The following is a 22,009-nucleotide window of genomic DNA, read 5'->3' on the forward strand; positions in this document are numbered from 1 at the left end:
TAGCCAACCAGCTACGCGGACAACTTTACAGTTGCAGTTAAAACAAAATGCATTCAGGGATTTTTCCATTTACCGAGTTTTCAGTTAAGCCCAAAAACTACTGAATTTGATTGCTGAAAACTCAGCTGTTTAAAAACCCAGTAAAATTTTATCGACTTCGGTAATCTAAACTCTGTGTGTATATAGGGTTATATAGGACAATAGTAAAATTTTTAAATTCTTGGCTACTGCGAAAACGATTTTGTATGGGATTCTTATACTACAACTCGATATTTCTATAACTTGATGGTAAGAGGCGAATTTTCAGGTGCTGAAATCTCTATATGGTATGGTATGGTGTTTGTCGTTAGGGATGTTTGTTATGTAGGTAGTCAGTAGTACATTACAGGTACAGGTTTGAATAGTTATAAAAACTTGAGTAACGCTATAATGTGATATGAGGGGCTCGGTGGCCTTAGAGCAACCGTTTTTGCTTACTGAGCAGAACATCATGAGTCTAATCTCAAGCCCATCCACATTCAAGATTCGTCAATTATTAAAAAGGAGCTCGTCAGTCTAGTGGCAAACGTTTTTGTTTACTGAGCAGAAGACTGTGGGTTCAATCCCAAGCTCCTTCGCGTTTTATGATTTTTTTTTTTTTTTTTTTTATTATAGTCACTTTAACACTCTTGGGTCATTCGTGACTTGTCCGGGGGTGAGATTTGAACTCGTGACTTTGGCGTGAGAGGTATGGATGTTAACCACTACGCCGGGGTCGCCCCCCACGCGTTTTATGATGGTTAGGACATCAATTCAGCTTATCGTTTACCAAAACGAACCCTGCTGCAAACCCAACCCTATTACCCAATATCCCAGAGATTCCTCGTTTAAGTGCAGGGGTGTTCTCGGCTTCCATCAAAGCGAGTGTCACGTCAACACATTCCTACCCCTTCCTTTCTTGACCTGTGTTCAGGCGCGGCCGGCGCTGATATTGCCTAGTTTGAGATCACCAGTTCTTACACATTGAGGATGATTGCTAGTCCCAAGCATCGTCTATTGGTTCTCTGTGTAATTACAGCTGGTCTGGCAATAACAGTGTAGCAACCGTGGGCGGTCAATCATGCTCATGCTCATGCTCTGTCTCTGAATTATGAAGTTATAGAATCCAAATAGCCCTAAATAGAACATCGGTCAAAGGAGGCATCGACTTGTGGAAATATGAGACCATTTTCAAATGTAATTTACTGCCCTACAAAATAATAATCTAAATTATTTTTATCAACCTTCAAAGTGGATTCCCATTTTACCTCAACGCTTGTTCGTTACCTCCACCCGAAAAGAAAATTGCTCAAGAAAGTGTTTTTATGATTTTTATGTAAAAATGTAATGCGAGGTTTGAACATGTGTTTCTGTCTTCCTTTGCCTGGTTACCTGCTCATCAATGAAGAATGTCGATGCCGCGTACTCGAAGTTCAATGAGTTCCACAATAAGCTGGCTGAAATGATGAATTGGATGAGCATGACGAGGCGTATGCTGTCTACGAGAAAGTGTATTACGAAGTGTCAGCGTATGTGGAGGAGATGCTCATGGACGCCGCGAAGAAGGAGAACCGACCAACGGACCTGCAAATGAACCAACAAGTGATCGTGCAGCAGCAGCCGCTGAAAGCACCGATATCAACCTTCGACGGTCAGTATGAAAATTGGCCAAAGTTTGAAGCGATGTTCCTTGACATCAAGGCCAAGTCGAACGATACGAACTCCATCAAGCTGTACCGTTTGGATGAAGCTCTCGTTGGTGCAGCAGCAGGAATCCTTGACGCAAAGACTATGAGCACGCATGGACGATTCTCACAGAGCGTTTCGGAAACCCTCGCGTCATCATCAACACCCACATCCGTGGTTTGCTGTCGTTGAAGAAAATGACAAAAGAATCCTACCGTGAGCTACGTCAGCTCAGTTGATGCATGCGCTTGGCATATCGAAAGTCTTCGCTACTTGGAGCCAAGGTTGCAAAGACTCATTTCAGCTAAAATAATGTTTTTCGGAATAATAAAACCAAAAGATGGTATGATGGCATGTTTTACTTGTAACTTACAAGAAGAGGTTACAAAGTATGCGTTGGAAACATAAAACCTGTAAATTTTGCTTTCTATGAGTCACAATCAGCGATTTGCTGATCGCTGAGTGAGTGAGTGAGTGAGTGAGTGAGTTTGTGAAAAATCGCTGATTGTGACTCTCATGAAGTGAAATAAACAGGTTTAATATGTCAAACACATTCTTTGCAACCTCTTCTTGTATCCTACCAATTCAAAATTTGATCATGGCATCTAATTATTTCATAATTTAGAAAAACATTGTTTTAGCTGAAATGAGTCTTTGCAACCTTGCTTGGAGCAAGATCTTCTTGGTATGTCGGAGCTCATCGTCATCCACTTGCTAGCATCAGCATTGGATACGGTCACTAGGAAGCAGTGGGAAGCGACCATCGTGTGAGGAAAGCTGCCTAAGTACGAAGCTATGATAGCATTCCTGAAGCAGGAATGTGACATACTGGAGAACTGTGAAGCATCCAATCAATCTGCATCCCATCGTGTGCAGCAACGAAGGCTACAGTACAGCCGAAGTTCAACCCGAAAATCTTAGCCGTTTCAACCAACAGTGGAATCCCATAAGAATTTCCAGTGCGAGTTCCTGAAAAGTATGAGTGTGCCCCAACGTGTGAAGAAAGCACGATCCTTGGGCATGTGCTTCAATTGTCTGAGGAAAGGTCATCAACTGCGTGACTGTCCGTCAGACAGAAAGTGTTTGAAATGTCGTCAACGTCACCATACTCAACTCCATGATGATACCAGGACGAAACCAGACCATGCCGAAAGTTTGAAAGTTGCAGCGTCTGGCTTTTCGGTTCCTACACCGAAGCCGGCCAATTCCGAAGCTCAAGCTGGCCCATCCAGTGCTTCAACAAATGCCGTTAGTTCAACCTGCTCAATTCAAGCCGCACCAACCAAGAAGAACGTTCTCCTGCTAACAGCAGTGGTAAACATCTTCGATCGTTCAGCCTCATCTTTGTCGAATCCTCCTTGATTGTGGGTCCCAAGTGAATCTCATCACGAAGAACATGGCCGATACTATCGCAGCGAATATTTCACTAGCAAATGTGAAGATTTCTGGCGTGAATAACCGAATCACTAACAGTCTGGAGAAAACCGTCGTGAAAATCAATTCGCGTTGCAGTGACTATCGAGTAGCGGTAGAGTGCATTGTTACTCCTTCAGTAACTGGTGCAACTCCGAACACCAAGATCGATGTGAGTGATTTATGTATTTATCCCGGATTCCAGCTAACAGATCCCGATTTCAATACTCCTCGAGAACTCGATATGCTGATTAGCAACGGTCTGTTTTCTTCCAGCTACTCAAGGCCGGCCAGTACCGACTGGATAAACATCTTCCATAGTTGCGAGACACGCATTTTGGTTGGGTGTTCACGGGAGAATACGAAGAAACGTGTAACCAAAGTGCATCCTATTCCCACACGATCACTGTCGATGACGAGTATGATGCTGTCCAGCATTTCTGGACTGTCGATCGCTAGCTTTGAAGTGACTCTATTGCTCGAACAGCATTTGGGTTGAGATCCGTGCCTACGTGAGCAGTACGTGCAGTTCATCAGAGAATACGAACGCCTGGGTCACTGCAAACAGATCGATAACAGCAGAGATCCACCCAATATTCCAATGTGCTACCTACCACACCATGCTGTTATCCGTCCTGATAGCTCCTCGACAAAGTGTAGGGTTGTCTTCGATGCCAAGCCATCGAAAAACAAATTCTAGTTGCTTTGATTCATCTGTGCCTCCAGAGATTTTTTTGGAGAGAGAGTCCCAAAAACCCGTTGAAATTGTACGAACTAACCACCGTAACATAGGGTACAGCAACTCGTTGCTTAGTGCAGTTGGCTGAAGATGGCAAGTCGGAGTATCCTTTACGAGCGTGCACAGTGAAAGAAGATTTTTTGTGGATGACGTTTTGTCTGGAGATGATACGTTGGAAGCAGCTATCGAGCGACATAAACAGGTGAAAGATGTGTTCGCTAGTGCTGGGCATCCCATTCATAAGTGATGCTCAAACTCCGAGAAATTGCTGGAACACATTCCGGAAAGTGAGCGTGAAAAAAAAAGATCCTGTAAGAGCAAGGTATTAACACAGTGATCAAGATGCTTGGTATCTTGTGGGACCTTCAAAGTGATGAATTACTGTTCTCAATTAAGTCACCAAATTTTACGAAGAGAATTATTTTGTCTCAGATTGCCTAGTTGTACAATCCTCTTGGATTCTTATCGCCAGTGATTGTTCTTGTTAAGTTGCTCATGCAGCAGTTGTGGCGAAGCAAGGTAGATTGGGACGAACCAGTTGAAGACGCAATAAGTGTACAGTGGTTGCAGATCAAGAAAGCACTCGCAATAACGAATTAGGTCTGCATTCCAGGGCGTTTGCTAACTGACGGAGCAATGTGCTATGAGTTCCATGGTTTCGCTGATGCTTCTATGCCTGCTTATGGAGCATGCGTATATATTTTATTTTTTAATCACCATCTTTGACATTTTAGCCATACAGACTGTGACTTAATCTTATTCTTAAAAAACTGGTCTACTTATATTAAAATCAAAAACATCACACACATCATTAAACAGTCTGCAACATCTATCGAGAGGATTATTATAACCGTAAGCAGTACGATGTTCGGGAGTCCACAGAAAGTAATAGTTGCGGAGACGGCGAGCTGGAGTGTGGAAATTGATGTTCCCGAGCAAACAACTGCACTCAATATGATTACTAATCATGTCAAATATGAACATCCTCTGGAGAAAGACTCGGCGATTTGTTATTGTTTGTAGTCCAATAAGCGCACATCTATGCTCGTACGGAGGTAAGCTATCTTGATTTGTCCATGGCAGACGTCGTAATGCAAACTTTCGTTTCTGGATTCTCTCGTTGGGCAGTACATGAACAGCATGATATGGAGTCCAAATTTGTACTCCATATTCAAGAACACTGCGGACCACAGAGCAGTACAGCGCTTTCAGGGCGTACACGTCATCGAATTGTGCAGTATTGCGGTGCAAAAATCCTAGCATGGAGTTGGTCTTTGCAACTGTCATGGATATGTGCTCGTTAAACCGTAGTTTGCAGTCCAAGATCAGCCCAAGATCCTTAATGGCACTAACCCTTTCCAGCGGCGATTGATTCATAGAGTAATCAAAAATGGTCGGACAGTGAGAGCGGGTAATGGTAATCACTTTGCATTTGGCAGCATTGGCTTGCATTCCATTCATCTGAGACCAGGATTACAATCGCTCTATATCAGCTTGTAGTGTGCAACAATCCACGATCGATTTGATCACACGGTACAGCTTAAGATCATCCGCATATAGTAACTTACAGGAACTTAGCTATCACACACGTCGTTGATAAACAGAACGAAAATGAGAGGTCCAAGGTGACTCCCTTGTGGAACCCCCGTATACCTCGGATCTGGAATCACGTACCTTAACGAAAGCCTTCCTGGAAGATAAGTATGATTTCAACCAACAAACGATCCACGGTGGAAGAACAAGGCGGTTTAGCTTCATAATTGCTAGGTCGTGAGCGACTTTGTCAAAAGCCTTAGAGAAGTCGATGTAAACGGAGTCCACTTGCTGACGCTTCTCGATGCTACCTATAAAAGTGTTCGTGTAAGTCATCAGGTTAGAGACTGTCGAGCGCTTTTTCATGAATCCATGCTGAAACTCTGAGATTATGGGTTGAACAGCTGGATACAACTTCTCATGCAGAAGACTTTCGAGAAATTTGGCCAAGCAGTTCAGGATCGAGATAGGTCGGTAATTTTCCACTTTGTGCATGTTACCGGACTTGAAGATTGGTGAAGATTGGCGAGCTTCCAGGCATCCGGAAAAACGCCATCCTTAAGCGATCGATTGAAAATAGACATAACGGGAGTGGCCAACGATGTTGTCGAAAGACGGTGGAATACGGTCCGGGTCTGGACCTTTCGATAGAATAGCGTCTTGACTGAAGATGAGCTGCTGCAGGTGACTGTCGTATCTTGGTAGCTGATCAATGTATTGCTGCGGTGGAGGAGTTTGATCGGGTTCGAAACCACTTCAGAAAAAGTCAGTGAAAAGGTCAGCATAAGCGGTGTCGGTGGTGGAGCTTCTACTACCGTAGGTGACGTCCACGGGAATACTAGCTGATATTTTCCGAGAGTTGATAAAAGACCAGAACGACGATGGATTTTCCTGCTTACCATTTCCGAGCTTCCTGCAAACTTTTATACTCTGCTTCTACTAGCTGCACCGTATACTTGTTTGCTGCGGTCCGGGAACGAAAGTAACGTTTTGAACTTTACGCAGACGGTTACACAGATTACGCCAAGGTTGTTGGAATTGCAAACAAGATTTTCGTGTCTTCACCGGAACATTATCTTGGATTACTTTATAGATGTTGTCGTAGAATACGGAGACGGCGGCATCAATGGTGGGTTGGTCAAGTATTTGTACCCAATCCAAGGCGGCAATCCTCGTGTTAACAACATCGAAATCACATTGTGCAAAATTATACTCACTGCGGGCTGCTGGGTACGGGAGCGGATGATCTCTCGAACGGGAGTCAACTTTTAGAATCAACGGCTTGTGGTGACTACCAACTTTCATAATTGCAGAGGGTGGTTCAAACAGCTCGATGCAATCGGAGTCACTGACGAGAACCAGGTCAAGAAGCTTACCATTCGTGTTCACCAGATCGTTGAATTGCTTCAATCCAGCAGACAGTATGGACTCCACTACAGCGAGTTCCTGTTCTGATGAAGCATTGAGAGGCAGAAATCCTCTGACGTCCTCATCGAAGTCCCAAGCTAGATTTGGCAGATTGTAATCGCCCACAACTATGGTTTTATCGTGAGGGTTCGCCATATCAAGCTGTTGTACAGACTCAGCGTGTTTGGTGTAAATGTCGGACTGACTATTTGGTCGAATATAGATGCAGCACAGGAAGATCGATTGATGTTGTAAATCGACTTGAACAGCAAATTGTTCGAGGCTCTCAACGCCCACAAAATGCACAGCTCGGATTTCACGGCAATTAAGACGCCACCGCCACGTCGCAGTGCGCTGGTACGAGAATTCCGGTCACAGCGGTAGATTGTGTAGTTGCTTGCGAGTTCAGCATTCGTAATGTCGGTATGAAGCCAGGTTTCAGTGAATACCACCATGTCGAAATCACAAGAAAGCAGCGAATGGAGTAGAGCGTTAGTTTTTGTCCTCAAGCCTCGGACGTTTTGATAATATACGGTCCAATCTGTGCGAATGTTAGCAGGGTCACAAGACGCTAGCTTAGGCGACGTGCTTGGTTCAGCTGACTCTAGGCGTTGCTGATTGGACCAGAATCTATGTGCAGTACCGGTTTCCAAAAATTATGCGTTCTCCTTTCAACATCAGCGAACTCCCGAAATTCGATACCTTGTGGCCAAGACGAAGGATCCATCGCTTTTGTCTTCATTTCGAGATTGACTCCAACCTTGAATGAAAAGAAGGACAGAGCTGACAAAGGCCGTCCTCTGGGTTTCAGGGATTTGGCAACAACTTCATCCGTATTCAAACAATCTTTGGCAAGTTTCTCGATGTCTGCCTTCGATACATCTGGTGATATTTTTGTTAGATACAGCCAGAACTTGTCGTCGGATCTACTCATTGCGGCTGATGTCACGTTGAGAGTTGATTGGCCTGTGCCACGTAAAACTTTGTTTGGCTGATCGGATGCCGATGATTCGTCGTCACGGCGTTTTTGGATTACCAAACGTGAACATTTGAGGAGGAAGAGGAGATAGCACTGCTGGAGAGAGCTTGTTGAATCCACCCTGGATCTCCTGCCTAATTTCGGTAGGCTATCTTTTATCTCACTCTTGATCTCTTCAATTATTTTTTGGTACCTGTCGTTGAGTTCGATCGCAGCCGCGTTCGTTGATGTCATAGCGTTTTTAAAGCGAGCGTTACCCATGATGTCGCGGCATCCTTTACACATCCAAAAAATAGCAGACTTACCGCTTATTTCTTTGTACAGTTCATCCGTTATTTGTGCACAACTGTAGTGGAAGGCAGCTTAACAAAAACCACCGCAAACCACTTTCCCAGTGGTAATGCTGCGCGCGCAGCTATGACAAACTTCCGTTATGGCCATGAGGAACTTTGCTTCTCATGCGGTTAGCAACGAACGATGGAGTTGCTCTAATTGTAGTACATGTACTGACAAACAGATGGCGCCACTAGTGATATCGATGACGAGAGAGCGAGAGAGTGACAATGACGGATTGCAATCAAGCGAAGACTACAAATCAAGAAGACTGGCAACTCTGCCAAAATTCAGGAGACAGTAACGGCAACGCCTCTTCTGAGCAATAGTGGAACCAGTGTTTGATGGTGTGTGTAAATAGCTGTCCATTAATGGTTTCCCAAGACGCATTTCGCGCCAAATCGTATTCGGAGCTTTCAGCACCCTCTCAGATTTCAATGAAACTTTCTGGATGTGTGGTGACTTAATATGCCACTCTGCATACTTAGTTTTTCCAAAATTTATCTAGATTAACATTTTAGAAGGGCCAAACTTTTACTGCCGATTTTTTCAAAATATTATGGAAAAATGACAACTCCTACAAAAATGTGTCCAAGTTATCGGAAAAAAATACTAGAAAAAATTTCATTTGAGACCTACACTGAAAAAAATCGATTTTTAAAATTTAAAGTCGATTTAAAAAAATGGCCATGTTTGATTTGGATGAAACTTTGCCTCAAGATATGTAATTATGTTTACTACCATCCGTCCATACATCGCGAGATGGGCACTTAAGGAAAAAAAGTTTTTCTTACAAAAACTTTTTCATGTCTGAACTACCATCCGTCCATACATCGCGAGATGGGCACTTTTAAGGAAAAAAAAGTTTTTCTTACAAAAACTTTTTCATGTCTGAACTGATTTTTTTTTTTTTTTTATTTGCCATTTTCACACAAAATTAAACCAGTGAAACTCAAAATCATCTCAGAATCCAATGAAGCTCAATTTGCGATTCAATTTTGTCTAATCAGCACTTAAGTCCACTTTGATTTATCGAGAATTTCGTATGAAAAGGGCTCATGATGCATTTCTCGCCAAATCGTATTTGGAATTGGCAGCACCCTCTCAGAGTTCAATAAAACTATTTGGACATGTCGACCTTGTAAAAAAAAATATCATTCCCTTATTCTGTTGTCTACTAGGGGAAACGCTCCTATAGTTGCGGTACGTTAGATGCATTAGGTTCCTATAGTTGTGTATGGAGACTAAATACACAACTAAAGGAACTTAACGCTTCTAACGTACCGCAACTATAGGAGCGTTTCCCCTACTGATGCAAAATTTGATAATATGTGAGAGAAAAAGACAAGATATTTCATATATCATTTATTTATATATTTTCAATGTTTTAAACCTATTTTCATACATGCTATTTTTTTCCTTTTTCCAATCAAGTTAAATAGAGGAATTTACGTATTCTCGTCAATCTAAGCAGCGTCCGCACTTCTATTAGCATTTTGTCAGCGTTACGCACATATATCACGTGTCTGTTTGTTAACATTCATCTGCTGCTTGCTTCTCTATCCATTCCAATCGACAGAATTTTTCAAACCGGTTTGAAAGCGTTTTTACAACGCTCCAAACTTCTCAGGTGAGTGTGACTATTGTCGGCAGCCTCTTTTTCTTCGGCAACCTTCCCATTAGAACTGCGTGTTAACCAGCTGTTCTATTATCGGCAACTCGAAATCAGCCCCATTTTGTAGTGCGTATACTTCATTTGAAGAAAAATCTGGCATAATAGGATTGCTCGGTCGTAGCAAAATAATCAGATTGAAGCTGAAAGACTAAAGAATCGTTTGAATACATTCAGGGAAGTGTGTTGATGGGAAAACATAGTGAAATTATCGTTTAAATTTTGGTTGCCGAAAACAGTCAATGGGTGCCGAAGCCAACATTTACCCTATGTTTGGTTCATCTTCTGAATTAGAATACCTTTTTGCCGCTACTTTGTCACCAGTTATAGTCACAAAACTGTGGAATTTCTGTGTGCCAGATATTGTCTTTGTGCTGTTGGGGGAGGTAGCTCATCGATTCTTCCGGTTCGCCTCCTAGCATCGTGCTATAAGGTACCAGGCGATAACCAGGGTAGTTGATCGATAGCTCGATGACGTCATTTCGTTGGCGTCTGCAATGGGAAATTCTCATAGCAGGCGTTGACGATGGGACGTTGTCGAGTTGTTGAATAGCAACTATCGTGGTAACTCACCGATTACCTGTCGATCTGCCAAATTTGGAAAGACGTCTGCATTGAATTGTCTCATATAATAATATTCCGCCCACTATATCACAAGAAATTGCGAGTAGCTGAGTGGAAAGGAGATAAGTTAAGCATTGGGTACAGGACCAAGTCTCCCCTGGGTGGTGCAAGAAGATGAGCGCAATAGAATCATCAAGTTGCCATAAGGCACGGAATGAGACTATTGCATGGCTGGGTAGTCAAAGTCTTCCATACGTTAGTCATTTCAGGTGGATTAGAACAGGTTTAGGTTTAGGGTGGGCGTTGGCCAGATTTGGATTTTTCAGATGTAATCCTAAATAGGACCTAGATTATTTAATACACTAGTAACCTCAACTTCTGTCACAATGTTTCATTGTGACTAATCAACACTCAATGGGTAAAATATCAAATTTGCGGTAAATTTGAAAAAAAGGTAACTTGGAGTGTAGAGCGCACTGCCCACTGGACGATTCTGAAGCCTGACCAATATAGGGGAATTTACGTATTCTCGTCAATCTAAGCAGCGTCTGCACTTCTACTAGCATTTTCTCAGCGTCACGCACATATATGATGTGTCTGATGTGTCTGCTGCTTGCTTCTCTATCCATTCCAATCGACAGAATTTTTCAAAACGTTTTGAAAGCGTTTTTACAACGCTCCAAACTTCTCAGGTGAGTGTGACTATTGCGGCAGTCTCTTTTTCTTCGGCAACCTTCCCATTAGAACTGCGTGTTAACCAGCTGTTCTATTATCGGCAACTCGAAATCAACCTCATTTTGTAGTGCGTATGCTTTATTTGAAAAAAAAATGTAGCATTACTGGATTGCTCGATCGTTCAAATATAATCAGATTAAAGCTGAAAGGCTAAACAATCGTTTGGACACATTCAGGGAAGTGCGTTGATGGGAAAACATAGTGAAATTAACGTTTAAATTTTGGTTGCCGAAAACAGTCAATGGGTGCCGAAGCCAACATTTACCCTATATAGATACATTCATACCATTGGCATTTTGTATTTGAGTTAAGACAGAGACAGGATGCGGAAGGCCCGCTTAGGGGGAGCGTAACCCATGTTATGGCTTCCATTTATTAAATAGTTCAGATAGGCTGGAAATGATAGGTTCATGGTGAGAAAATGTACCATATGGTGCCCGTTCACTGATCAAAATTAGATTCAAATCGTCAGGAATTGACGATGATTTGTCAAGTTTCATTTTGCATTTGCATATAATTGTAAGTTTCGGTTTGCTTTTGTAATTGTAAGACAGATAGTTTGGCTCAATTGAAACATTGAGTTGTATAAACTTGACGAATCATACCTCTAAAATAGAAGTAGTTACAGTGCCGCATTATCTAACAACCACTGCCTGCAACTAATGTTGGAGGGGTCAGCAGGGCTGATTACGGATAAAAACTAACATAACTCTAACACTGAAATGATCCCGAAACTAACGATCATTCATTGCACTTTGAGTCATAAAGTAGTTTTATTTATTTTCCTACTAATCTATCTACACACTTTGTTTTTTCTACCGAGCTCGGCTGTGTGGGTCTCGGCGGGGAGGGGGTTTCGCTGAGATCTCGGCGGGAGTGACATTTGATTGCCGAGTCTCGGATAATGCCTTTTCTAATAATCTGCCTACGTTCCTTTTATTTGTTATCTACTTCATCCCTTTTTTATTTGTCTGCTCTTCTTTCCTCTTCTCTTCTTTTGTTTTGTTTGTTTACATATAACTAATACTAATACCTCATTGTTTTCTCTCTAATTTGTCTACTATGTCCCACCATCACGATGAGAGATGAGCTACCGTACATGGTACACGCTCATATACACTCCCAAAATAGTATGCCGCAAGTAAGTATATCACAGAGGCAACTAAAGATCCAGAAACGAAAACCGATAACGCTGAAGATAATGAGCTGTAGTGATTTATATGACTAAATAGTATTATTTATTTATACTAACCTAAACACAACGTGGGGTGACCCAAATCCAAACGATCACTAACCAAAATAATAGACTTATCTTTTTTCAGCAGCACTACACCAGCCAGCAAAGTTCAACAATCCATCGTTGCTTATGCCTTTGTTGTCGTTTGGAACCAGTTTTGCGAGGTAGGCGACGATTGTGCGTATTTCTCGCGTAACTTTTGAAAAGAGCCTATTTATAGCCTGAACAATACGTAAAGAGCAAATTGAAACATTGAACGTCGCGTGAAAGTGGAACTTAATGAAGGCCTAAGTACTGTTTCGTAGTTTTTAGTTTTCGGATTTGAAAGATCGTCGGTTACAGTGGCCTGCTTACTGAGCAGAAAAACGCGGTCCCAGGTCCTTACATATCAAAGAGATTTATGGTAAAATCGCTTGTGTATCGTGTATTTTGCGAAACTCGTTGTTGTCGTTGGTTCCGGGTTTGAATGGATACAAAAATTTGAGCAACGGTATTATGTGATATGAGGGGCTCGGTGGCCTTAGAGCAACCGTTTTTGCTTACTGAGCAGAACATCATGAGTCTAATCTCAGGCCCATCCACATTCAAGATTCGTCAATCGTTTTATTTGTTAATATGACTACATGGTAATAACAGTAACTCGGTGATTAAAAAGGTGCTCGTCTGCCTAGTGGCAAACGTTTTTGCTTACTGAGCAGAAGACCGTGGGTTTAGTCCCAAGCTCCTTCGCGTTATATGATCGTTAGGACATCAATTCAGCTTATCGTTTACCAAAACGAACCCTGCTGCAAACCCAACCCTCTTATCCAACATCCCAGTGATTCCTCGTGGAAGTGCAGAGGTGTTCTCGGCTTCCATCAAAGCGAGTGTCAACACAATCCTTCCCATTCCTTTCGTGACCTGTGTTCGGGCGCGGCCGGCGCTGGTATTGCCTAATTTAAGATCACCAGTTTTTACACATTGAAGATGATTGCTAGTCCCAAGCATCGTCTATTGGTTCTCTGTGTAATTACAGCTGATCTGACAATAACAGAGTAGCAACCGTGGGCGGTCAATCAAGCTCAAGCTCAAGCTCAAGCTCAAGATATTGTCTTTGTGCTGTTATATAGTTCTTCGAGTTCTTCTGACATTTCGATGTACTGTTCAGTGGATGTGTACTCGAAACGTAGTTTTGTGATATTTTTATCTGTTTGTTCAACTGCCCAGTTATATAATTCTCGTGGAGTTGTTATGGTGTTTCCATAATCTCGAGCAAGACCAACTCTCTTTGCCATTCGCTTGAGAGTGCCACCAATGGCATCACAGGGACCTTTTCCATGAGACGTTGCAAAAAAATGCCATTCTGCTTCTAATCCATGCTTTGACTGAAATCTACACAGACTAGCAAAGTTTTTTTTTGATTTTTGTTTTGTGATGCTGCCCCATCTGACATATTACATAGTAATTTTAGAAAAATCTATCGATTGTTTAATAAAATGGATGTATTGTTGCTTGATAATTATTCCAGTGATATCCTTGAGCAGCTTTTTGGATAATGAATGAAATTTTCAGAAAAATCACAAATTGCTAGAATTTTGCCTTCTTTTAATGATTCTTTTTTATTTCTTAGAAAAGATGACTGTTGTTTGTAAATAAAGTCATGAGTTATATGTTTGTTAATTTTATCAATGAAATACGGAACAAATTCATCAACAGGCTTGATAATCGTTTCCAAATTACAACGATCAGTATTCAGCCACTGTTGAAACACAACATCTTGTTTGTCATTTGATTCCAATGAAAAAGTAAGTTCCTCTTCAATATGTTCTTTGGAAGCACACTTTTCGCAAGCACGGAAAAAGCAATCAGTTGTTCTAGTAGAAATATTACAAAGCATTTTTTCTATTATTGCATCTTGTGACATAATTCTTAAACTGTTGATCATTAATTTTACATTTTCATGAATTGTACAAATACATACATTATGTATACCAGTAGAATCAAGCAAAATGCAATGTTTTGGTCGCAATTGTGTGAATACAGTGAAACCAATATTAATATCTTTATATTTATCAACAAAAATCATGTACGCTTCTTTGAGGGACATCATTAACAGGCGTTTTTGAACGTGTTCTTTTCGTCCATTTCTAAACTCGGAAACAAAATCATTTGTTCCGGGCATAGGTCTTCTAATATCATTGTCATCTAAAAATTCCCTAACTAGTTTTTTATATCATCGTTGATCCCATGCCCACTTCTTTTGTTGGGTGTGCTTAGAATACCCTGCTCATTAACAAGGCTCTTCACCTGCCTCACCATGTACGTTGGTGCGTTGAATTCTGCTACAACTTTATTCACGGACCAAGACTTTGGCAATACTGATGATCTTTTCTGTCAGCTCTAGGGGAATTGAACTTCTCCTTTAGCTGCACAATGATTTATTCGTATGCCTCTAATTTGCTAATGTCTGCTGTCTAATGTCTGTAATGTCGAGGTGTCCCTGTAGTTAGTGACAACATATATATTTTTTAATGGCCTTGTTTTAGAAATCCATTCTGTAATCTGCGATATTCTCTCTTTTTGTATAAAGCTTTTAGAAGATTCACTTGTTTTTAGGCGTATAAATAAATCGCTTTAGGACCGCTTTCTTCAACGGTTAAGCCTTCAATCAGGTTTCAGCCATATGGGTAAACCTGTTTTGCGATGGAAATGAAATCAACTTTTCCTTAGTAATGTTAAAATTGTTTTCCATAACGTATAGTAAATGTACTTTCAATAGCAGATATTTGAATCACATTATTTCGGGCGGTGTTTGTGAATCACACTCCGAAAGCGTTCAATCGTTAATAATTGTAACTTTAATAATTAGAGAGAGAGAGGATTAGTAATTTCCATTTAATTGCACTACCTTATTTGCTTATCCTTGACAGATACGCGTATTTCGTCTACAATGTGCAGACTTCTTCAGTGTATTGTACTAATACTCGACTCGAGTTATTCAGTTTTTCCACTAAGACGCCAACATTCTTCAGTATTCACAGTGAAAGTAATCAAAGGGGAGTGTACTATATTCTGTATTGGAATCGGTTTTACACAACCATGTAAATAAATTCCTGTAAGGTGTCATACCAATCTAATTTATATCGGAGTATTTCAAAGAATAATGTACGATCTTCCAGGATGCATTGAAAGAAATAACACCTAATGAGAAGGAAGACCATGCAGAGTTTGTTGTCCTCAGTGATACAGTTCGTCACCGACGTGCCAAAACGCTTAATTTATCACCAACTAATAAGGAATCCAAAGCGAAAGAGATATCCGTTAGGAACCTCGAACAACAGTCAAACATTTTGCCTGATATTTTACCCGCCACGTTCAGGCTGGTAGAAACAAGTGCTTTGTTTTCTTGCATATCCAGTGCCGAACCATTGCAGCAAGCTAAATCCGAAACGAGGACAGTGAGTCATCACTACAGTGAGTGCTCAGTAGTTGAAGTAAAAGAGAAAAATATGAGCGCTAAAATGTCCGTTCGGAGTATTAATATGCCTTCCTCAGATGTAACCATGCATGGTCAAGTAGTTGACACGATCAACATTCTCGAGTCATGTAAATTTGTTGAACCCGAATATGTTGAAACAGTACATATAATAGATGCATCTTCCGACACTGATACCAGCTGCCCATCGCCGAAGCCTGACAAAAAGCAAATGAATGTTTCTAAGCCATTGACCAGGATAACAACGAGTACACCTAAATCGAGTAAACCAATAAATACCGTCCAAATAGGCGGTGAACAATCTCAATCTCCAAAGCAATTGAGAATAAGCAAAAAACTCATACTTCCACAAAAGTCTTCTATTGATGTACTCAGAGATTTCGATAAAATATGCCTGAATGTTGAGGAGGCGTCAAAAAATCATCCAGGTCTCAGGGATTTGGTATTCGACGAACGAGACAGCTTTTATAGCTCAGATAAGGAGAACTATGACGAGTTGCTAGTATTTTCAGAAGATGAAGACATTCCACGATATTCCATCGAAATGGCCACCGACTCGGACAGTGACACGGTACAATATTCTTTTACATTTTTTTCCTAGGAATAGATGGAGTCTCGGAATGTCTCTCAAGAATGGCTTGTATCAACATAAGCATTTCCAGTTCCGCGCTGCGCTTCTCGCTTCAGGTTTACGCTGTTATACGCATAACAGTTCCATATTCTATGCAATGCTCATGTACCGTGAGACATGCGTATAACGGTAGTTGAAATAGTCGTCTATAATGTTGATGTTTTAGCTGAAAACCTCTAGTAAAAGTTTGGACGTCTGCAAAAAGCTGTTCCAATCGAAGTTTAACTGCACGTCTTAATTCGGTTGGAAAAGTTTTTTTTCTTCAGTTTTCTGGTGACGTTCTTCCATGCTTTTACCCTCAAGCATAGAAATAACTCTAAGACTAGAAGGTCCCGAAGAAATGTGCTCAACTTTTTGGCTCAGCTCTGGTACTCTCTTCGGTCCCAAGCTAATCGATGCACCCCTCTAACCATAGGAAAATCCACGAACCCCTTATTTTATCTGTCAAACTTTCATAGCTAATAAAAACAACCATAGTGTAGTACTAGAATTTCGACTAAAATGGGGTACGTTAATCGATTTGAGCCCAAATCAAAAATTATAGTTGGGCACTTCTTCTCACAATACAGTCAACTCTCGATAACTCGTTATTGAAGAGACCATCGAGTTTTAAAATGTAAAGTTGTAGTCTCAAATTGTAGAGAAAATATCTCGTTTCAAATGGGCTTGGTAAAGTTTATGTTTATGCTAATGTTGTGCTAGTAACTACACTCATAAAATAAATCACATAACCAGTGGAAATATCCATGTGAATTTCACATAACATTCATGTGCACCTGGGACGGGACTTGACAATCGGGTAGCGATTTCGAGCCAATTTGCTGTCAAATCCGAGCCAGTTTCTGATTGGTCGATTTGACAGTAGCAATCGTGGAATAAAAAGGACAGAGGGATCGCATCAATCTGGCTAGCAGTGATGCCGGAATCAATGTTGACGTGAATGGCATTGTTAATTTTTTTTATATTTGCGAAAGGAAAGTTGAAAAATTGAGTGCATTGCGTGTTTTAAGCGTTGGATATTGTTGTTTGTTTATGGTTGTTTTTATTGTGTTGAGCAAAAATGATGCACATGTTGCTAAGCTGCGGAAGGAACTCCGCATAAAATCCAAATTAATATAGAATAAATATTTTACATTCCTGGCATCCTTGGTCAACTCCGTCAAACACCACGCACAAGTTTCCGAAGGGCATTCTTCAAAAACATTAAGAAGAGTGAGAAGCTCGATTGTCAAGTCCCGTCCCGGATGTGCACCACTAATTCGCATGAAAATCTATATGATTAATCACATAGAATTTATTTTATTATGTGATGCCAAGTACAAAAATAATTACAATTCCACAACCACAACCAACCTTCAAGGCTTCGTTCTTTTCAATGAACCATACACCATTACATTGATACGAAGAACAATTTTTTTTATATTTTTCATTTAAACACTACAATTACAGAGCCGAATCGAGACACCTCATGCGAGTAATTTGGGAGAAAAAAGTATCAAGGTAATATCACCAAGTGATCAAACTCCATTCAGTCCGATTGGAAATTATCGATATGATTCGTACAAAAAGCTTACTTCTCTGGAACAACGTGTCAATGAATTCGATAAGACTGCGAAGTACATGATAAAAAAGCTGGAACAAACCCGCGATAAAATTGACAATTGCGACGATGGACCAAGCGTGGTCGAGAATCTAAAATTGACGATTGCTCCTGACGCAGCAACGCTTATTTCACAAGGTGACACACTGATCCTGGAAACACATGGCAAATCTAATCTTCTTACCCAACGATTAATGGACACTCAAGCACGACTGCGGGATAGATTTAAGGAAGTTCAAAACTCAAGGTATGTACATAAATTCACTCATGCATGTAAATTTAGTTTTTTTTTTTTTAGAAATTTCAAATGTTTCAACAATGATATACGGCTACAAATGAGTTTGAATGACAGTGATTCTTCTACCAATGAGTTCTCTCATCTCAAAGCCATTGATTTGGAAGAAATTTCATCCAAAGTGCTCAAACGTATCGGTGATTTGTTGGCAAAACCTCTCACAAAAGACAATGAGGTAGAACTCACTAAGCGAGTATTGGACATTAAAGAACGCCAAGAGGAGGTAAAGCTGGCTATTGGCGTAGCATCACAAACGACACCATCTAAGAAAGTATCAGATACGATGACCAATCTTGAAATGGTAAGTGAAAACCCCATATGATATTGTAAGCAACTTCCTGTGTGCTGCACAGTTCTATGTTTAAATCACGTCCAACGAGAGAAAAGCTTCAACTGATTTTGTGCCGCCCTCAATATATTTTGAACATGAAAACATTTCATGTTCAAAATATTTCCGAAATTGACACATTGCCGAACTAAGCAAGACTGAGCTCACTCTGCAATTCACATCAATAGTTATGTATATATGAGTGACCCACTCTATCACATCCCCTTTTTACTCAAGATAGTATTTATTTTATATTTTAATCATCAATGTTATTTTATTAGTAATGCTTATTAACCAAGGAATGATACTTATCTTCATGGGCTATACATAGCCTTCAGTTTGAATGTCCTTCCTTAGCGTAGCGTCGTGGTTGGTTGTTTGTCAGCAGCCAATTTGAGTCCGAAACAACACTCCTAAGGTTCGGTGATTCTTCCATCGCTTTTGAGTTAACAGAGGAAGCTGGCCTTAGATTGTTATCCATGTTTTCACTCTGAGAATCAACGTTGATGTGAACGATTGTACGACTTTTCCCCGAAAACCAACCAAATTTTCCCGAATGTACCATTTCTCCGAATCTGCAAATCTCCCCAGAAAACTATTCCCCAGAATTCCATTCCCCAGAAAAACATTCCCCAGAATGTACCATTCCCCAGAATGTACCATTCCCCAGAATGTACCATTCCCCAGAATGTACCATTCCCCAGAAAAGATGATGAAATTAGTAATTTTCACTTTTCTTTTTTTTACTATTGATAATACACTGTGTTTACTTTTATGGAATTATGTATTTATCAATTCCAAACCTTTTTTTGACAACCTTCAAGTTTTCGAGCACTTCGTTCATCATTTAATAAGTCAAAGGGTCTATTATGCAATCCAATTCAACCAGTCGGAAACGGTTAAACCTTATCGAAGAAATGTTCGACTTGAGTTGAAGAATTTCTCGTGATGGATTAAAAAATCGGTGCATGGAATGTTGAACTACCGATTACAAATTTATAACATTATTCCACTCGTTATTATTCCAAATGGTCATTACCCCGAATCCCTTGCGAAAAGCTATTGATAATATATTTTCCTTATATATTAAAAGAAGGGAATATTCCCTTCTTTATCATACATTCAAAGAATTAATTATTTTCTCTTTTATATATTCAAAGAAAGGAATATTCTCTTCTTTATCGTTTATCCAAAGAATTAATTATTTCCTTTTCTTATATTTTCAAAAAAGGGAATATTCCCTCCTTTATCATATATTTAGCGAATTATATATTCAAAGAAGGGAATATTCCCTTCTTTATCGTACATCCAAAGAATTAATTATTTCCTTTTGTTATATTTTCAAAGAAGGGAATATTCCCTTCTTTATCATGCATCCAAAGAACTCTTTATCATATATTTAACGAATTAATGATGTTCTCTTCTATATATTCAAAGAAGGAAATATTCCCTTCTTTATCGTACCTATATCCAAATAATTAATTCTTTATTTTTGTTATATTTTCAAAGAAGGCAATATTCCCTTCTTTATCATATGGTTTACATATTTAAAGTAGGGAATATTCCATTCTTTATCGTATATCCAAAGAATTAATGATTTTCCTTTCTTAAATTTTCAAAGAACAGAATATTCCCACCTTTATTATATATTTTACGAATTAATGATGTTCTCTTTTATATATTCAAAGAAGGGAATATTCCCTTCTTTATTGTATATCCAAAGAATTAATTATTTCCTTTAATCTATTTTCAAAGAAGGGAATATTCCCTTCTTTATCATATATTTAACGAATTAATCATGTTCTCTTTCATACATTAAAAGAAGGGAATATTCCCATCTTTATCGTTTATCCAAAGAATTAATTATTTCCTTTTGTTATATTTTCAAAGAAGGGAATATTCCCTTCTTTATCATATATTTAACGAATTAATTATGTTCTCTTTCATATATTAAAAGAAGAGCATGTTCCCTTCTTTATCGTATATCGCGGTATATATTTACAAAGTTTTTCTAGCAAAGTCTTCATTATGAAATTTTTCGATAGGAACCACTTTGTTCGTACACACTGGTCAAACAAATACGAATGCAAGGTTTTAACGAAGGCCGTCGCTAAATGTCATAAAAAGTCATAACCCCAAACTTTATCTAGGGTGTCGAACGACTTTGTACTGTGTATCAATACTGCCTGTAACCGCATATCAGTCCCATATGTAAAAACAGCAAACCGAGAAAACAGCAAGTTAAGTTGGAATCATATGTTTTAACGTACATATATGTGTCGCATGATATAAATAAAATCTTTTGTTCATTTACGTGCATTATTATGTCTTTATTTCTATTGCATCAATAAATTAAAAAAGCAAAAGTGTTATTCGAAGAAAACCGCGCTGGGACTGATATGCGGTTATTTTGCCCGTCATTCACAAAAATAATCGCATTCCAGTCCCACTCTGTTTCAACGCTCCATGGTAGGCATCTGTCAAATACTACCAGCTTGAATCAAAACAAAACTAAATTTGTCAAGGACCGCTCGGTTTTACCGTTCCTTTTAACGAAATCATGACGTCCGCTTTGAATCTAATCCAGATTTACGGTGGAAGTAGTGATGAAAGTTCCGACGAATAGTGCAGTGGATTTGATGTGGTGACCAAAGACGGTGAATTGTTTTCGTGTAATGATGTGGAGAAACTACAACGTTTTCGGTCGTATTTCGCTACTTTGCCGTCCGTGGAGCAAGAGCAGGACCCAAGTGACGAGTCAGCGGGAGATGGTTCAGCAAAACTGGTAGATGATTTAGATAGCAGATCTTCTGATATCGAGTCAGATTCAAATGAAAGGAAGACAACTGGAAGGCAGAATAAGAGCACGAAAAAAGAAATCCGGAAGCGTGACGTTGCGGAAAGACGACGCTCCGCTCATGTCGTAATTTGGGAAGATTGCGGGTGCAGTAAAGAGTGCGGCAATTTGGTCTGCAGAGATGTCAGGATTGATATGAATAAAACCTTCTGGAGTTTGGACGCTGCTGGTCAGAAGCATTTCATCCGAGAACGAGTTCTGCGTACAACCGTACAAAGGCGGAGTCGTAATGTATTCATCGATGACACTTTGCGAAAGTACCACTCGTACAATGTTCATATTCGAACGCTGGCTAGTGATGAAGCACCCCTTATTTTTAGAAAGTTCTTTCTAAATACTTTGGGATACGGGGAACACGGCGGGTAGGAGTTTACTGACAATAATATGGAATAGGATTAAACTTAATGCATTAATTATTTCTTCTAAGCGGTACCAGTGGTGTAGTGGTAAGCGTGATTACTTCTCACCCCAGCAGGCCTGGGTTCAATCCCAGTCGGCGACGCCGGG

General features: G+C 40.0%; 1 protein-coding gene across 1 annotated transcript; it reads left to right on the top strand.

Moving 5' to 3' along the window:
- Positions 1-1,560: 1,560 nt before the first annotated feature.
- Positions 1,561-18,800, top strand: LOC135712300 (dystrophin, isoforms A/C/F/G/H-like). Its single transcript, XM_065235267.1, has 6 exons — positions 1,561-1,777; positions 1,837-1,920; positions 12,425-12,480; positions 15,475-16,362; positions 17,872-18,269; positions 18,321-18,800. Exons 1-6 carry the CDS (start codon positions 1,561-1,563, stop codon positions 18,637-18,639), a joined length of 1,962 nt encoding a protein of 653 aa, XP_065091339.1. The 3' UTR covers positions 18,640-18,800.
- The last annotated feature ends 3,209 nt before the right edge of the window (positions 18,801-22,009 follow it).

The sequence above is a fragment of the Ochlerotatus camptorhynchus genome, unplaced genomic scaffold (genome assembly GCF_037179485.1).
Source record: "Ochlerotatus camptorhynchus isolate MF236.1 unplaced genomic scaffold, CSIRO-AGI_Acam_v1.1 ptg000468l, whole genome shotgun sequence".
Classification (NCBI taxonomy): Eukaryota; Metazoa; Arthropoda; class Insecta; order Diptera; family Culicidae; genus Ochlerotatus; species Ochlerotatus camptorhynchus.